This window comes from Anarhichas minor, unplaced genomic scaffold, assembly GCF_050575085.1.
Source record: "Anarhichas minor isolate MPS153535 unplaced genomic scaffold, ASM5057508v1 ptg000024l, whole genome shotgun sequence".
NCBI classification, from domain to species: domain Eukaryota; kingdom Metazoa; phylum Chordata; class Actinopteri; order Perciformes; family Anarhichadidae; genus Anarhichas; species Anarhichas minor.
Window position 1 is genome coordinate 848,756 of NW_027466470.1, and position 18,745 is coordinate 867,500.

The window sequence follows — 18,745 nt, forward strand, 5'->3', positions numbered from 1 at the left end:
AAAAGTTATTGAGGGAAACATCAGATCATGAAAACACAAATAAATCTAATAAATGAAGAAAGTTGTTTGTGGTCCTTTTGTTGTTCAGACTACAATGAACATTTATTTAAACCAGATGTTGAATCAGAAAACGAATCAAATATAAACTAGAGTTTAATCTAATCCGTCTTCACTCTGGTGTTAAACTCCAGTGATCAGCTGCAGCGTCCAATCACATCACTGATGAACAGTGAGGGGGCGTGTCTTAATTTAAAACACTTCCTGGAAGGCTGGTCTCGTGCGTCCTCTTTCCTCGCTCCTCAGAGCAGAATAAGAGTTTTGGGTCGGCCGTTAATATGACGGAGCAGAACAACTTCCGGTCCAAGCGAGGATCGAGGAAATAACAAATAAGATACTTTGGATGTACCTTTAGTGATGCTTCTAAGGAAAGGACGTATTGTGTCTCCTAAAGCATATTTCCTCGTTTCCTCTCCTCGCATGGTTTCCTTGTGAGGGAAACGTGGATGTACCCCAGATGTCACAGTGTATATGTCTGAGATTGTAGCGTGCTTTTATTTTGATAAACTACATCCGGATGTCCCGATGCTCTCTTAGCGAAACTCTTTTTTTTGTTTTGATCAGAACACGAGAGAGAGAGCACGAGGAACGTTGTTCTCTTTGATCTCCACAGTAAAATCAACCTGAAGCACAAATCTCGACTGGACATTGGACTTCTTGTCTGAGTTACAATCCACTGAAATGCTGCATCACTGAACTTTAATGTGAGTTTGTTTTTATTTTATCTTTGACTAGTAGTCACTACAAGTACTCTAACAGGAAGAGTACTAATACTCTACAGTAGAAATACTCTAACAGTAAAGTACTAATACTCTACAGTAGAAATACTCTGTTACAGTGAAATGTTCCTTCAGTCAAAGTGTGTCAGTATAATCAGTAAACTCGTTAAAGTTATTCAGACTGTGACTGTTGTACTGTTATATATTCTATCATTAGATTATTGTTACTCATGCATTCATGTAAAAGCAGGATTTTACTGCTGTAGTTGGTTGAGCTGGAGCTCATTTTGAACTATTAAATAATCAGAATCTGAACCGTTTTATTGCCAGAATATGTTGCACATGGAGGAATGTGAGGTGGTGGAAGGTGCAAACATTAAACAACCAACACAGTGCAAAATACAAAACATGATTTAAAAATAGAAACATATTGAAATTTACAATACAGTATAAAATATGGTGAATAAACAAACAGAGTATATTTAAACGGGTATATTATTAAAGTGTCCAGTTTATATTAATAGGGAAACGAGTGGAAGGGTGTTTGAGAAGACATTGTCCTCAGGATGTAAGTGTCTGAGTCAGTGGGGGTCCTGGGCTTTGTTTATGAGTCCAACTGAAGACAGGAAGAAACTGTTGATGTGGCGTGAGGTCTTGGTCCTGGTGGAGGTCTTGGTCCTGGTGGAGGTCTTGGTCCTGATGGACCGCAGCCTGCTGCCAGATGGAAGGGGCTCCAACAGTTTGTGTCCAGGGTGAGAGGGGTCGGCTACAATCTTTCTTGCTCGCTCCAGGGTCCTTGCAGCGATACTCTGGGTTGGGTGGTACAGAGGCATGGGCCCCTGCTGAGCTGGGGGAGGGGGACCTGGTGGTCTGGAGCTGGGGGATGGGGCCATGGGGGATGGGGTCAGGAATGTCCCATTGTCTTTCAAAGCAACAGTAGAACTCGTTCAGCTCGTCTGCCAGGCGTAGGTCGTTCATGGAGTGGGGGGGGTTTGGGCTTGTAGTTTATCTGTCTGAGGCCTCTCCAGACAGAAGCAGAGTCACATGCTGAGAGCTGGTGTTGCAGTTTCTCAGAGTTCAGTCGTTTAGCGTCTCTCATCGCCTTACTAAACCTGTACTTTGAATCTTTATACAAGTCCTTGTCCCCAAAACTGGCTGAGAACTGAGAGCCAGTGGAGGAGGTAGAACTGGACGTCGAGGAGGGATTATAGGAGATAACATGGGAGTGGGGCGGGGAGTGAGTTTCGTTCCAGCAGGGACCAGCTCTTTCATGTGGTCAGTGAACTCCAGGTGGGGGGAGGGGGGGGGGGGGAGTGTGAGTAGAGAGGAGGGGGACCTGGATGGAGTCTGGGGGGTGGAGGTAGGTGCTGGTGAGGGAGGTAAAGACTCCTCTTGGAGTGGGGGGGGGAGTGGGTGATCAGAGGCAGTCCCTGATGGTGAGGTTGGAGACTCCTCCTCTTGGCTCTCCTTAGGCGGGGCATCCTTCCCGTCTCTACAGCGATGCTGTGTGGTTATCTCTTGTTTAGACTCCTCTTGTCTCTTGTCCTTGGCAGTAGGAACAGACGGGTGATGCAGGAAGAAAAATAGGTTAGAGGTAAACAGTTTTACCCCTGACTTGTTCAGGCAAACTCCGTGTGCCTTAAAAAGATGTCTGCGCTCCCAGAAAAGGTAGAACTTGTTGATAAAATGTACCGAATGGTCAGTACATGCAGTTGACAGCCATTTGTTCAGTGCTGAATCCTTCATCTCCTCCTCTGACTGGTGGAAGAGGACCACTGATAAACACCTCAGCCTTGACAGAGCTGACTGTGTTTAACAGATCAATAAAGTCTCGCTTCAGAACTTCAGACTGTTGTTTCACAATATCACAGCTTCCCGTATGCACGATGATGTTTTTCACCGTGGGATGGTCAGCCACGATGTCCAGGATTTTGTCTCATGTTAGAGACCATATCTTTCGGAAAGCAGAGTGTTTTGGTATTCTTGCTGCACAATGTTCTGACATCTTTTACAGCATAGTCACCAACAATCAGAGTCTCGGGCCCAGTCACTAGCTTTCCCTGCTGCCTTTTACTCTCACATTGACTCTCAGTTCTTACCCTGCTTTGAGAAGATAGCTGCTTATCCAGGTCATCAGATGGAGATTTAGGATCCTGCGACAATGGAGCAAATCTGTTATGAAGTTGTAGGCTTGGTTGTTGTGGAGGTTTTTTGCTGGTTTTACCTTTCTCAGCGGTCCTTGGCTTTGTCCGGCTGAGTGCAGGGGTTGAGGAGGAGTCCTGCCTGCGTGGTAGTGCAGGCCAGCCAGTCCCATCACAAACCTCAGGGCACTGGGCTCTGCCTGTTAGTCCTCCCACATCCTGAGGGTATGATTTCCTCTTCGGCTTTGCACCGAGAGAGTTCCAGGGAGGACTACTATTTGAAGATTCATTATCTGCTCTCTCCTCCTGTTTCTTGGTAGGCCTGGTGGTGCTAGTTAGCTGTGTCTTAGCTTAAGTTTTTCCAATGTTTTGAGTCCATGGTAAAGTGGTATCCTTTCCACACAGTCCATTTACCTCCACGTTCACTTCTAGTCGGTGGATTTTTTTTTCCAAGACTGCAATCTTCTGCAGGAGATTGTGGTCGTCCGTGGAGAAGGGAGGCATCTTGCTGCTACTTAGCTTTAGCTTAGCTGATAGTTAGCATTAGCTAACAACCCAAATAGCTCGACGACTTTCTGCACACTTTGTTTTCACACCTGAGCTTTTTAACTGGCTGACGTTAGAAAAGCGACTACGTGGGTTACTTGAAAAAGTTCGGTATTTAATTGAAGGTAAGTCCGCTGTGGAGGCAGCCATCTGCGCCGCCATCTTTAGTTTGTTTATGATTATTGTCATTATGGATTAATCTGCTCATTATTTTCTCCATGAATCGATTGATTGGTTTGTAAAGATAGTGACCTAACGCAGTATAACTCTGTAGTATTTCTACTAGTAAATAACTTGTTTGATGATTTTAGGTTCAGAGTGGTGTTCTGTTTACATGTTTTGTCATGAATGCTTCAAAGTAGATCATTAAATATGTGAGAAGATGAGCTGAGGAGCCAAGAAGTATTGAAGAAGTAGAAACGTCAGTGTTTTCAGACGGGGAGCAGCTTTTAACTGAGGCTCCATTTTAAAGGAGGAAACAAAGTGCTGCTCTTCTTCCTGGAATGAAGCAACGCTTGATAACCCCTCCCTCCTCCTCCTGCTCTCACACACAGCCAGCTCCACTCTGTTCATGTGTGTCCTTGTTCCCTCCCCTTCAGATCTACACTTTGAAGACGGCTGTAACCAACATGGTGGTGAAGTGCAGCAGCTGACAGGCCCCATTCACTGCAGAGACACAAGCTGTTCAGATCAGAGCTCAAACTAGTTTACCTTCTCACAAAGTGACACTCACACAGTCGTTGTCTCTGAGAGGTGAAATGGAGCAGAAAGGAGTTCATCTGGACCAGGAAAGCTTCTCTTGTTCCATCTGTCTGGATCTACTGAAGGATCCGGTGACTATTCCCTGTGGACACAGCTACTGCATGAACTGTATTAAAACACACTGGGATAAGAAGAAACCCCACAGCTGCCCTCAGTGTAAGCAGACCTTCAGACCGAGGCCTGTCCTGGTGAAAAACACCATGTTAGCAGATTTAGTGGAGCAACTGAAGAAGACTGGACTCCAAGCTGCTGCTGCTGATCACTGCTATGCTGGACCTGAAGATGTGGGCTGTGATGTCTGCACTGGGAGGAAACGGAAAGCCTTCAATTCCTGTCTGGTGTGTCTGGCTTCTTACTGTGAGAAACACCTTCAGCCTCATTATGAATCACCAACATTTAAGAAACACAAGCTGGTGGACCCCTCCGAGAAGCTCCAGGAGAACATCTGCTCTCGTCATGATGAGGTGATGAAGATGTTCTGCCGTACTGATCAGCAGTGTATCTGTTATCTCTGCCCTGTGGATGAACATAAAGGCCACGACACAGTCTCAGCTGCAGCAGAAAGGACTGAGAGGCAGAGAGAGCTGGAGGTGAGTCGACTAAACATCCAGCAGAGAATCCAGGACAGAGAGAAAGATGTGAAGCTGCTTCAACAGGAGGTGGAGAACATCAATCTCTCTGCTGATAAAGCGGTGAAGGACAATGAGAAGATCTTCACTGAGCTGATCCGTCTCATGGAGAAAAGAAGCTCTGATGTGAAGCAGCAGGTCAGATCCCAGCAGAGAACTCAAGTGAGTCGAGTCAAAGAGCTTCAGGAGAAGCTGGAGCAGGAGATCTCTGAGCTGAAGAGGAACGACGCTGAGCTGCAGCAGCTCTCACACACAGAGGATCACAACCAGTTTCTACACAACTACCCCTCACTGTCACCACTCAGTGAGTCTACAGACTCATCCAGCATCAAGATCCGTCCTCTGAGCTACTTTAAGGACGTGACAGTGGCTGTGTCAGAAGTCAGAGATGAACTACAGGACGTTCTGAGAGAGAAATGGACAAACATCTCACTGATGGTGACTAATGTGAATGTTTTACTGCCACAACCAGAGCCCAAGACCAGAGCTGGATTCTTAAGGTATTCACGTGAAATCACACTGGATCCAAACACAGTGAACAGAGGTCTGTTATTATCTGATGGGAACAGAAAAGCAACATATATGGGTCAACCGCCTTCTTTTGGTCACCTAGACAGATTCACTGATCATAGTCAAGTCCTGAGTATTGAGAGTCTGACTGGACGTTGTTACTGGGAGGTGGATTGGAGAGGAGGAGTTTATGTTGCAGTCGCATACAAGAATATCAGCAGAGCAGGAGGGACAAACGAATGTTTGTTTGGATCCAATGACAAATGTTGGATGTTAGATTGTGACGATGACTGTTATAACTTTTTGTACAACAAAGTCCAAACTTACATCTCACGTCCTCAGTCCTCCAGAGTAGGAGTGTACCTGGATCACAGTGCAGGTATTCTGTCCTTCTACAGCGTCTCTGAAACCATGACTCTCCTCCACAGAGTCCAGACCACATTCACTCAGCCTCTCTATGCTGGACTTAGTCTGTATTCTAGTGGAGACACAGCCGAGTTGTGTGAACTGAAGTAGACAGAAGTCCTTTAAGGGTTAAACTCTGTGTTTCAACTCTTCAACTCATGTTGTCTCCATGTTTGTTGCTGACAGCTGATTGTTGTGGCGTTTCTTCACTGCACAGAGATCAGCTGTCAGTCAAACATTGTGGGCGGTACTTTGACATCTTGTCATCAGTTGTTGTGTAAATGTTTGAGTTCCTTTAGGTGGAGCTCCTTCCTGTGTCTGTTTAGCCATGGAGGCTATCACTGCTCATGATGATGTTTGTTTACCTGAACTGACATTTCTCTGCATGAACATTTAAACTTCTCTGAGCTCTAAATGTCTGATGAATATTAGTATTGATGTATTAGTATGTTGTTGTTTCTCTTCACTGCATGGGTCTTAAGAGAGAAAGCAGCAGACCTCCTTTATCCTCCACACTTTGTTCTCTTTGTGGACATTTGTAAAGAAATCTATGGTCACATTGACTTGTTTGTCCAAACCAAATGTTGTTGTTGTTGTTGTGAGGTGTTAGATGAGTTGGAGTGTTTGCGAAATTGTGAATTCCTTCTAGACAGACTGCCCTGGTCTTTAGGTGTTAGAGGCACCGTATTGCTGCTCAGCAGAACAATGAATAAAAAAGACATAAAAACAAAAATGTAACTTAGAGGGGCACAGGGCTCTGTGTCTCTTGTAAGATGGCGCCGGCTGCACGGACGTGCAGTTGCAACACACACACACACACACACCATGTTGTTGGGTACTTTCCGGGTGACGGAACAGGATGAGGTGATTCCGTGATTATCGCATCAGCGGCAGGATAGACTACGCACACAGTGCATTGAAGCCTTCGGACATCTGCACTGGCCATGCATTCACCATTGATGCATGGTTCATACAGTATGTAAATGAACCCATACATTGGCCATTAACCCGTAGCCGAACATGAAGGAGCCGACCAACACGCACATTACACATGTTTTACACTGTTTTACATGTATCCCTCTGGGCTTCAGTTTAGGTTCCATTGGACCTTACGTTCACCTCGTAGAACGGTCACGGTCCGTGTTCTTGCCCCTTACGGACAAAAGCGCCTTATATGCAGATGAGTACGTATATTTGAGAATACTCAGTTATTAATCTTACGCTGGGCAAAAAAGGTGTATTATGTTTTGTATCTTTTATTTTTGATGTATTATCATGTCTCCCTGTAACCTGTTGAGAACATACATGAGGAATATGTGTCTGAGTGTAATTATCAACCAGTGAGCACGGTGTGTCATAGGTCCTGAGTACCAGAGGAGGTCGTTGTGTTGGAGAACGATGTGTCCGTCAGAGCATGACTGGAATCAAGGGGGGGGGGGTTGGAACTCTCCCCCAGTGTATCTAGAGTATACATATTCTCTGTTTTAGATGAACGAGGCAGTAGTTGGGGAGAAGTGCACCAGGTCTTTACCTGTGTGAATCTCCGGACTTCTGAAAGCAGCTTGCTCACTGAGTTCAGGGTTCTTAATCTTTTTCGATTTTTCTTTAATCTTTCTGTTGTTCAAGTTTTCTCTGTATTTGAACCAAAATAAATGTACTTTGAATTGGACGAAATAAACGAGTACAAATGTAACTCTTTTAGACTCTTTTTCACGTCTCTTCGGGGAACCCAGAGAGAAGGGGTCTCCTCTACGGGGGAGATCTCCAGCCCCTGGGCGAAGTTGAAGGACTTCCAGCACGGCACACGACTGATGCAACTTTTGCACACACACACATACACTAACATCCGTTTCTCCAGTTAAGAGAGACCCGGGGAAGTCCCGCTTCAAGCCGGTCCTAAAGGACCGTGAGAAAGAGCTTTCTCTCTGTTGGGCTCTGAGCGGGAGTAGAACATGTACCACCTTAAAAACCGACGGCTATGCGAGCGATAGATTATACTAACGAGCAGATCAAGAAAATAAAGCAAACGAGCTACTAGTTGCGCTTCTGTTGGTGATTTATTACTATTTGGTGCAGTTGGCTACCCGTAGAGGTTTCTCTTAGCGGAGGCGATCGAGGCACAGTCGGGGGAGTGCGCGGTATTCCCCCTTCAAAATAAAAGTGTGATCAGGATGCAACGTACACAAAAAAGGTGAGTCATGAACAATTATCATAATACAAATATTACATTACATTCATATTCATTCATCTTTCCTGATGAGAGAGATGATGACAGAGGCTTCAACATTCATACTCGTGGATAAATGTACTTTCACACATATTTTCCTCTGTTGTATTTGTACACAATTGTGTTTTATGTTGCTTTGTTTTTCAGTTTTCAATTAATAATATAATGTGTCCCTAAAGGGAAAGAGGTTAGACAGAGAAACAGATAAAAGATTCAAATAAAACTCAAAGCACAGAAACATGATAGAAGATACGAACGAATTGATCTGATTCATGCATTCTAGTACAAATACATTACACATCCAAGCACACACACGTGGATGAAAACCTCCATGACAGAAATAATGATCAATTATTACTCCTAGAGAGTTGCTTCAGTAACTGTTTGTTTGTTTGTTTCACCGAGGGTTAGTCAGCACTTCATGAGGAGACACATTCTTTGGTTTGGACCTTTGATGTTTCTCTCTGTAGACGGGGCGTCACAAAGTAAACGCATCTACATTAGTGTAAAACAGAGAAGAAGACTGTTCTGGTCTGGATCCCTGTGTGTCACAGTCTGTGTCCCTCCTTCAGCCTCCTGCATCGCCTCCATCCATCCACCAGATGGCCTCACACTCTCCCTCCTGTCCCAGTCACCTGACTCTCTCATTCACCTGCTCACCTGTTGACACTTTCCCTCATCAGCCCTGCAGCATCCAGCCCACACATCTACACTCATTCCCTGTCACAGCGTCACCTGGACCTGGACATGAACCTGAACCATACATATAAAATACTCTGACAGTAAAAGTAATAATGCTACACTGTATTAATACTCTGTTACAGTAAAAGTAATGTACTAGATATTTCATCAGTTAGATGATTGACTTGTTATTTGTGTATTTGTTGTTGACACTAGGGGCACTGACCAGCAGGCTCTTCTTCATGTGGAGGGATACAGGAAGAAGGTGTGTCAGTGTCCCATGATGCAACAGGAAGAGACATGTTGTTTATCAGAACACGAGAGAGAGAGCACGAGGAACGTTGTTCTCTTTGATCTCCACAGTAAAATCAACCTGAAGCACAAATCTCGACTGGACATTGGACTTCTTGTCTGAGTTACAATCCACTGAAATGCTGCATCACTGAACTTTAATGTGAGTTTGTTTTTATTTTATCTTTGACTAGTAGTCACTACAAGTACTCTAACAGTAAAGTACTAATACTCTCCAGTAGAAATACTCTTTTACAGTAAAATGTTCCTTCAGTAAACTGTAGTTAAAGTATTCAGACTGTGAATGTTGTACTATTATATATTCTATCATTAGAGTATTGTTACTCATGCATTCATGTAAAAGCAGGATTTTACTGCTGTAGTTGGTTGAGCTGGAGCTCATTTTGAACCATTAACTAATGATTATTGTCGTTATGGATTAATCTGCTCATTATTTTATCCATGAATCGATTGATTGGTTTGTAAAGATAGTGACCTAACGCAGAATAACTCTGTAGTATTTCTACTTGTAAATAACTTGTTTGATGATTTTAGGTTCAGAGTGGTGTTCTGTTTACATGTTTTGTCATGAATGCTTCAAAGTAGATCATTAAATATGTGAGAAGATGAGCTGAGGAGCCAAGAAGTATTGAAGAAGTAGAAACGTCAGTGTTTTCAGACGGGGAGCAGCTTTTAACTGAGGCTCCATTTTAAAGGAGGAAACAAAGTGCTGCTCTTCTTCCTGGAATGAAGCAACGCTTGATAACCCCTCCTCCTCCTGCTCTCACACACAGCCAGCTCCACTCTGTTCATGTGTGTCCTTGTTCCCTCCCCTTCAGATCTACACTTTGAAGACGGCTGTAACCAACATGGTGGTGAAGTGCAGCAGCTGACAGCCTCCATTCACTGCAGAGACACAAGCTGTTCAGATCAGAGCTCAAACTAGTTTACCTTCTCACAAAGTGACACTCACACAGTCGTTGTCTCTGAGAGGTGAAATGGAGCAGAAAGGAGTTCAGCTGGACCTGGAAAGCTTCTCTTGTTCCATCTGTCTGGATCTACTGAAGGATCCGGTGACTACTCCCTGTGGACACAGCTACTGCATGAACTGTATTAAAACACACTGGGATGAAGAGAAACTCCACAGCTGCCCTCAGTGTAAGCAGACCTTCACACCGAGGCCTGTCCTGGTGAAAAACACCATGTTAGCAGATTTAGTGGAGCAACTGAAGAAGACTGGACTCCAAGCTGCTGCTGCTGATCACTGCTATGCTGGACCTGAAGATGTGTCCTGTGATTTCTGCACTGGGAGGAAACGGAAAGCCTTCAAGTCCTGTCTGGTCTGTCTGGCTTCTTACTGTGAGAAACACCTTCAGCCTCATTATGATGTGGCTCCATTAAAGAAACACAAGCTGGTGGACCCCTCCAACAAGCTCCAGGAGAACATCTGCTCTCGTCATGATGAGGTGATGAAGATGTTCTGCCGTACTGATCAGCAGTGTATCTGTTATCTCTGCCCTGTGGAGGAACATAAAGGCCACGACACAGTCTCAGCTGCAGCAGAAATAACTGAGAGGCAGAGAGAGCTGGAGGTGAGTCGACTAAACATCCAGCAGAGAATCCAGGAGAGAGAGAAATATGTGAAGCTGCTTCAACAGGAGGTGGAGAACATCAATCTCTCTGCTGATAAAGCGGTGAAGGACAGCCAGAAGATCTTCACTGAGCTGATCCGTCTCATGGAGAGAAGAAGCTCTGATGTGAAGCAGCAGGTCAGATCCCAGCAGAGAACTGAAGTGAGTCGAGTCAAAGAGCTTCAGGAGAAGCTGGAGCAGGAGATCACTGAGCTGAAGAGGAACGATGCTGAGCTGCAGCAGCTCTCACACACAGAGGATCTCAACCAGTTTCTACACAACTACCCCTCACTGTCACCACTCAGTGAGTCTACAGACTCATCCAGCATCAAGATCCGTCCTCTGAGCTACTTTAAGGACGTGACAGTGGCTGTGTCAGAAGTCAGAGATGAACTACAGGAAGTTCTGAGAGAGAGATGGACAAACATCTCACTGACGGTGACTGAAGTGGATGTTTTACTGCCACAACCAGAGCCCAAGACCAGAGCTGAGTTCTTAAGGTATTCACATGAAATCACACTGGATCCATCCATCCATCCATTTTCCACCGCTTATCCGGGGTCGGGTCGCGGTGGCAGTAGGTCAAGCAGGCCGACCCAGACCTCCCTCTCACCGGCAACATGTTCCAGCTCATTCTGGGGGATCCCGAGGCGTTCCCAGGCCAGCTGGGAGATGTAATCTCTCCAGCGTGTTCTGGGTCTTCCCCGGGGTCTCTTCCCAGTTGGACGTGCCTGGAAAACCTCCAGTGGGAGGCGTCCAGGAGGCATCCTAATTAGATGCCCGAACCACCTCAGCTGACTCCTTTCGACGCGAAGGAGTAGCGGCTCGACTCCAAGCTCCCTCCTGATGACCGAGCTCCTTACCCTATCTCTAAGGCTGAGCCCGGCCACCCTACGGAGGAAGCTCACACTAGGATCCAAACACAGCAAACACATGCCTGTTATTATCTGAGGGGAACAGAAAAGCAACATTCATGAGTCAACTACAGTCTTATTCTGATCACCCAGACAGATTCACTTATTATAGTCAGGTCCTGAGTAGAGAGAGTCTGACTGGACGTTGTTACTGGGAGGTGGAGTGGAGAGGACTAGGAGTTGATATGGCAGTCGCATACAAGAGTATCAGCAGAGAAGGGTCAAATGAATCTGGATTTGGAAACAATGACAAATCTTGGGCATTATATTGTCACTATAACAGTTATATATTTTTGTACAACAGTGTCCAAACTCCCGTCTCAGGTCCTCAGTCCTCCAGAGTAGGAGTGTACCTGGATCACAGTGCAGGTATTCTGTCCTTCTACAGCGTCTCTGAAACCATGACTCTCCTCCACAGAGTCCAGACCACATTCACTCAGCCTCTCTATGCTGGACTTTATCTTTTTTGGGCAGGAGACAGTGCTGAGTTGTGTAAACTGAAGTAGACAGAAGTCCTTTAAGGGTTAAACTCTGTTTGAACTCTTCAACTCATTTTGTCTCCATGTTTGTTGCTGACAGCTGATTGTTGTGGCGTTTCTTCACTGCACAGAGATCAGCTGTCAGTCAAACATTCTGGGCGGTACTTTGACATCTTGTCATCAGTTGTTGTGTAAATGTTTGAGTTCCTTTAGGTGGAGCTCCTTCCTGTGTCTGTTTAGCCATGGAGGCTATCACTGCTCATGATGATGTTTGTTTACCTGAACTGACATTTCTCTGCATGAACATTTAAACTTCTCTGAGCTCTAAATGTCTGATGAATATTAGTATTGATGTATTAGTATGTTGTTGTTTCTCTTCACTGCATGGGTCTTAAGAGAGAAAGCAGCAGACCTCCTTTATCCTCCACACTTTGTTCTCTTTGTGGACATTTGTAAAGAAATCTATGGTCACATTGACTTGTTTGTCCAAACCAAATGTTGTTGTTGTTGTTGTTGTTGTTGTTGTGAGGTATTGTAGAAGTGTAATGATCCTGATCATAATCAATAAGGAGGTCTTTCATTCTTCTCTTTTACATGCTGACATTCTGCTCAAACTCACTGATTGTGTGGATGAAGTGAATGTGAAGATGAAATCATTCACATCGACCGCTACAAAGTCATCTCAGAGTAAGAGGCTTGTGTCTGGGCAGAGATAGTGTGTTTATCACCTTGTTTTGTTTAAGTTACTGTATTGTTATAATGTGTTCTTGTGTATGCTCACAGACCGCCGAGGTCCGTTAGTGCTGTGAAGAAACTATTGTTGTGTTACATACTGCTGCAATAGTGTTGAGTTAAATCAGTCAACGCGAGTGAAGTTGGTAACTGTGACTTCATCATTTAAAAGAACAGAACCGAGGCTGGCCGGATCTAAGTTCGCCAGTCGGGTTTCTGTGTGATAAGTTAACAGTTTACGTATTTTACGGCGGTGAGAATCTGCCTTTTTTTTCTTCTCTTTTACTAACCCACGCACACACTCACACACATATACCGGTTTAGCTAACTATCTCAGACACGTGTGTTAAAACGCGGTCTCTATCGTAACCTCGCGTGGCATGGCCACGCACGAGACTACCCCCTCCATTTTGATAGTCCTATCTTCCTCCGCCATATTGATTGTAGTCCCACGTGGCATCGCCACGTTTTAGATTACATTCTGCCATTGTCTGGATAGTTTCCCGCTTCTCCCACACACACACACACACACACACTCTCACCACAGATTGTTTGTTTATTTCAGATAGTAGGCTCGTGATTGTATAGTAGTAGTTGTTAGTTTTAGATATTATTTGAATTGATCATTATTATTGGAATTTAATAAACTCTTCTACTTTTAAAGAGCAGCTTTCTGTGGTTACTTTGTGCATGTGTATTGTGATTATAGCTGATATGTGGCCTGTGCTCGAATTCAAACCTTCACTGTTCACTCTGAATGTGTAATAATACTTTGACTGTTGACATTGTGAGTGAATACTAACTATGAGACTTAATTTATAGTTTGGTTATTGGTCCCTGTTCTCAGGGTGGTGCCCCGTTATTATTAATAATTGTTAATAATCTTATTGACATTATAAATTATATTGATGTAAATAATTTAGGTTTTCACATTTGCTGATAACCAAACACGCTCCTGATAGATCCCAACAGAGTACAGTGATGATAACTGTGTCTTTGTTAGTGTTAGTATTGAGATGATAACTGTGTCTTTGTTAGTGTTAGTACAGTTATAATCTGTTCACACACAAACTCTGTCAAAAGTCTCTACAGCTGTAAAAGGCTGATCCTCCTTGATGACGTCACTTCACGTGATGATTCAGAGGAAAGGACGTCTCATGTCTCCTCAAGCATATTTCCTCGTTTCCTCTCCTCGCATGGTTTTCCTTGTGAGGGAAACGTGGATGTACCTCAGGTGTCAGTGTGTATGTCTGAGATTGTAGCGTGCTTTTATTTTGAAAAGCTACATCAGGATGTCCCGATGCTCTCTTAGTGACACCCTTTTATTTATCAGAACACGAGAGAGAGAGCACGAGGAACGTTGTTCTCTTTGATCTCCACAGTAAAATCAACCTGAAGCACAAATCTCGACTGCACATTGGACTTCTTGTCTGAGTTACAATCCACTGAAATGCTGCATCACTGAACTTTAATGTGAGTTTGGTTTTTAACAGTAAAAGTACTGTAACGGACTGAAGACATATAATGTTAACCTGTTTTGTTCGGTGTTATGGTGTTTACAGAAAGTGTTCTAAGATGTTATATAAGATTGGTTCTTGCATTTACGGAGGTCAGTGAAGGCCTCATGCCTGGTGGGATGTTGTGTTTTGTGCTGGTAACGAGGAGAGTTAGTCTATGACCGGGAGCAGTTGGTTAAAGATGTTACAGAACGTTAACAGTGTTGACTGTTTGTTGGCGTAGGCTACGGCCCACAGTAGCCTGTGTACTGTCCGCAAATAAAGGACCACACGAAAATAACGTCTCGTAGCTTTCCTGAGTAAGGGTCGCTACAGTACTAATACTCTACAGTAGTAATACTCTCTTACAGTAAAGTACTAAAACTCCACAGTAGAAATACTCTGTTACAGTAAAAGTACTAATACTCCACAGTAGAAATACTCTCTTACAGTAAAAGTACTAATACTCTACAGTAGTAATACTCTGTTACAGTAAAAGTACTAATACTCCACAGTAGTAATACTCTCTTACAGTAAAAGTACTAATACTCTACAGTAGAAATACACTCTTACAGTAAAAGTACTAATACTCTACAGTAGAAATACTCTGTTACAGTAAATTACTAATACTCTACAGTAGTAATACTCTGTTACAGTAAAACCACCCCTCCTCCTCCTGCTCTCACACACAGCCAGCTCCACTCTGTTCATGTGTGTCCTTGTTCCCTCCCCTTCAGATCTACACTTTGAAGACGGCTGTAACCAACATGGTGGTGAAGTGCAGCAGCTGACAGGCTCCATTCACTGCAGAGACACAAGCTGTTCAGATCAGAGCTCAAAGTAGTTTACCTTCTCACAAAGTGACACTCACACAGTCGTTGTCTCTGAGAGGAGAAATGGAGCAGAAAGGAGTTCAGCTGGACCAGGAAAGCTTCTCTTGTTCCATCTGTCTGGATCTACTGAAGGATCCGGTGACTATTCCCTGTGGACACAGCTACTGCATGAACTGTATTAAAACACACTGGGATAAGAAGAAACTCCACAGCTGCCCTCAGTGTAAGCAGACCTTCACACCGAGGCCTGTCCTGGTGAAAAACACCATGTTAGCAGATTTAGTGGAGGAACTGAAGAAGACTGGACTCCAAGCTGCTGCTGCTGATCACTGCTATGCTGGACCTGAAGATGTGTCCTGTGATGTCTCACTGACGGGGACTGAAGAGGATGTTTTACTGTCACAACCAGAGCCCAAGACCAGAGCTGAGTTCTTATTAAAGTATTCACGTGAAATCACACTGGATCCAAACACAGCGTACCCATATCTGTTATTATCTGATGGGAACAGAAAAGCAACATATCTGTGTGAACATCAGTTTGATTCTGATCACCCAGACAGATTCACTTTTTATAATCAGGTCCTGAGTAGAGAGAGTCTGACTGGACGTTGGTACTGGGAGGTGGAGAGGAGAGGACTAGGAGTTCATGTAGCAGTCGCATACAAGAGGATCAGCAGAGAAGGAGACTCAGATGAATGTTTGTTTGGATTCGATGACAAATCTTGGTCGTTAGATTGTGACAATGACAGTTATGAGTTCTGGTACAACAGTGTCCAAACTCCCGTCTCAGGTCCTCAGTCCTCCAGAGTAGGAGTGTACCTGGATCACAGTGCAGGTATTCTGTCCTTCTACAGCGTCGAAACCATGACTCTCCTCCACAGAGTCCAGACCACATTCACTCAGCCTCTCTATGCTGGACTTAATTTTTATAGGAATGGAATCGCAGCTGAGTTGTGTAACCTGAAATAGACAGAAGTCCTTTCAGGGTTAAACTCTGTGTTTGAACTCTTGACTCTTTGACTTTCGGCGTATCGGATGTTACACTTCACGAGGGACGGCGCGGTTTTGATTCTGACTGGCTAATGATTCTGTTAATCAATACCACGTTGTCCCAGCTCAATTCTATGGATTCTGACACGTCGAAGGAGGGTTCATTGACTGAAATCGACCAATGATAGGCTGAGATAGGCCCGCATAGACACAGAGAAACTGGAATTTAGACAAGACAGCTCCATGGATGAGAGACAGAAACAGGCTCAGAGAGGATTCTAGCTCTCAAAATGATGCCAAACTGCTGTATTTGGATGTATTGAACACTATTAGTGATAAAACAAGTGAAGTATATAGTTATATAGTTTAGAAAATTACAATGGAGCAGCTGGTTCCAAAATGACAATTTGGGTGACCTCGCCTGACCTCTCTGAACCTGAAACCTTTCAATTTGGGCTGTATACCATCTTCATTTACTCTTAACCAGTAACATATACACTGATATTTACACATCTGTACAAATCTCACAAGTGTTACCTTTATTATAACATGAAAAGTATTCAAATAGACCTTGTAGTTCCAGAAATAAACTCTTTTTAGTATGGGTATGCAATTTTCGAGCAGAGTCCTAAAAATAGGGCTAGGGCCCAAGAGCAGCAGACCTCCTTTATCCTCCACACTTTGTTGTCTTTGTGGACGTTTGTAAATAAATCTATGGTCACATTGACTTGTTTGTCCAAACCAAATGTTGTTGTTGTTGTTGTGAGGTATTCTAGAAGTGTAATGATCCTGATCATAATCAATAAGGAGATCTTTCCTTTATTATAGAGTCTAATGGCAGAGGGCAGGAATGTTCTCCTGTATCTGTCCTTGTGACAGCAGAGCTGGATGAGTCTGTTGGAGAAAGTGCTCCGCTGTCCCTGCAGTAGGTGGTGGAGAGGGTGGTCTGGGTTATCCAATATGGATAATAGTTTATTCAGTGTCCTCCTCTCCACCACCTCTTCCAGAATGTCCAGTTTGCAGCAAATGATGGAGCCGGCCTTCTTAACAAGTTTGTTCAGTCTGTTGGTGTCTCCGGCTCCAATGCTGCTCCCCCAGCAGACTACGGAGAAGTACAGTGCACTGGCCACAACAGACTGATAGAACATCTCCAACATCTTGCTGCACACGTTGAAGGATCGAAGTTTCCTCAAGAAAAAGAGTCGACTCATCCCCTTCTTGTACACAGCATTGATGTTGGTCTTCCAGTTCAGTCTGCTGTCGATGGAGACACCCAGGAACTGGACCACCATCTCTCTGGTCTTGGCCACGTTCAGACGCAGGTGATTTCTACCCGCCCACTCCACAAAGTCATCCACTACTGCCCTGTACTCCTCCTCCCGTCCGTCCCTTATACACCCGACCACTGCAGAGTCATCAGAGAACTTCTGCAGATGGCATGACACTGAGTTCTACTGGAAGTCAGTGGTGTACAAGGTGAACAGGAAGGGAGACAGAACAGTTCCCTGTGGGGCTCCAGTATCACTGACCACCGTATCAGACAGCACACTGCCCAGTCGGACAAACTGTGGTCTGCCTGTGAGGTAGTCAGTGATCCAGGAGATGGTGGATGCGTTAACCCCCACGACCTGCAGCTTCTCACTCAGCAGCACTGGTTGGATGGTGTTGAATGCACTGGAGAAATCAAAGAAAGTGATTCTCACAGAGCCACCGGATCCATCCAGGTGAACTCGTTGCAGCAGGTAGATGATGGCGTCGTCCACTCCCACGTGAGGCTGGTATGCAAACTGCAGAGGGTCCAGTGAGGATTTCACCTGCGGTCGGAGGTGGGCCAAGACCAGCCTCTCCAGCACCTTCATCACATGTGATGGACAGAGGGGGGAGGGGGGAGGCAGCAGAGGTGTTTGTGTGGAGAAGACAGATGAGGGCTGTGAGCTAAACATATTGAAGAAACAGTTTAGCTCGTTGGCCCTCTCCAGGGAGCCCCCTGGTTGTCTCCCTCCAACCTTGAAGCCAGTTATCTGCTTCATTCCAGTCCACACCTCCTTCACATTGTTCTGCTGGAGTTTGGCCTCCAGCTTCCTCCTGTAGGAGTCCTTGCACTCCCTGAGCTTCTTCTTCATGTCGCGCTGGACTCTCCTGAGCTCGTCCCTGTCCCCAGACCTGAAGGCTGCTTTCTTCTTATTAAGAAGAACTTTCAGGTCACTGGTGATCCATGGCTTGTTGTTGGGGAAGCAGCGTACAGTCCGGGATGGAATGGTGGTTTGTTCACAGAATTTAATGTATTCTGTGATGCAGTCCGTCATGCTGTTGATGTCCTCCCCAAGTGGTCCACGCAGCACATCCCAGTCCGTCGACTCAAAGCAGTCCTGCAGGGCATCTTTAGCCTCCTGAGACCACCTCCTCACAGTCCTGGTGGTCACAGGCAGCCTCTGCACCAGAGGGACATACCTGGGTGTTAACAGGATTAGGTTGTGATCAGACCTGCCAAGGGGGGGGGGGGCAGTAGGACTGTATGCATCCTAGCATTAGCATACAGAAGGTCCAGAGTTGTATTGTTCCGTGTGGGGGAGTTAACATACTGGTGAAAAGTTGGCAGAGCTTTATCCAGAGTGGTTTGGTTAAAGTCTCCAGTAATTGCCAAAAATGCACCAGGATGTTGAATCTGCAGATAGACACAGTGGAGTGGATGATGTCCACTG

At 44.8% G+C, this 18,745-nt stretch overlaps 3 protein-coding genes across 4 annotated transcripts; all 3 read left to right on the forward strand.

Annotated features, from left to right (window-relative positions):
- The first annotated feature begins 451 nt into the window (after positions 1-451).
- LOC142956700 (tripartite motif-containing protein 16-like) lies at positions 452-13,387 on the forward strand. 2 transcript variants are annotated; one of them, XR_012956039.1, is made up of 3 exons: positions 452-761; positions 4,063-6,372; positions 12,522-13,387. XR_012956039.1 is itself a non-coding variant. In XM_076098428.1 (2 exons), exon 2 carries the CDS (start codon positions 4,222-4,224, stop codon positions 5,878-5,880), a length of 1,659 nt encoding a protein of 552 aa, XP_075954543.1. In that variant the 5' UTR covers positions 452-761; positions 4,063-4,221; the 3' UTR covers positions 5,881-7,462. The 2 variants fall into 2 exon arrangements, 1 of the variants encoding a protein (XP_075954543.1); XM_076098428.1 differs by lacking the exon at positions 12,522-13,387 and having other exon boundaries at positions 4,063-7,462.
- On the forward strand, positions 8,464-15,103 carry LOC142956703 (tripartite motif-containing protein 29-like). The gene is made up of 3 exons (XM_076098432.1): positions 8,464-9,131; positions 9,808-11,099; positions 14,958-15,103. Exons 2-3 carry the CDS (start codon positions 9,967-9,969, stop codon positions 14,968-14,970), a joined length of 1,146 nt encoding a protein of 381 aa, XP_075954547.1. The 5' UTR covers positions 8,464-9,131; positions 9,808-9,966; the 3' UTR covers positions 14,971-15,103.
- LOC142956633 (tripartite motif-containing protein 16-like protein) lies at positions 11,513-12,512 on the forward strand (the record flags this gene model as incomplete). Its single annotated transcript, XM_076098298.1, has 1 exon — positions 11,513-12,512. A coding segment is annotated over one exon (507 nt), but the record flags the coding sequence as incomplete, so codon positions are not given.
- Positions 15,104-18,745: the final 3,642 nt, after the last annotated feature.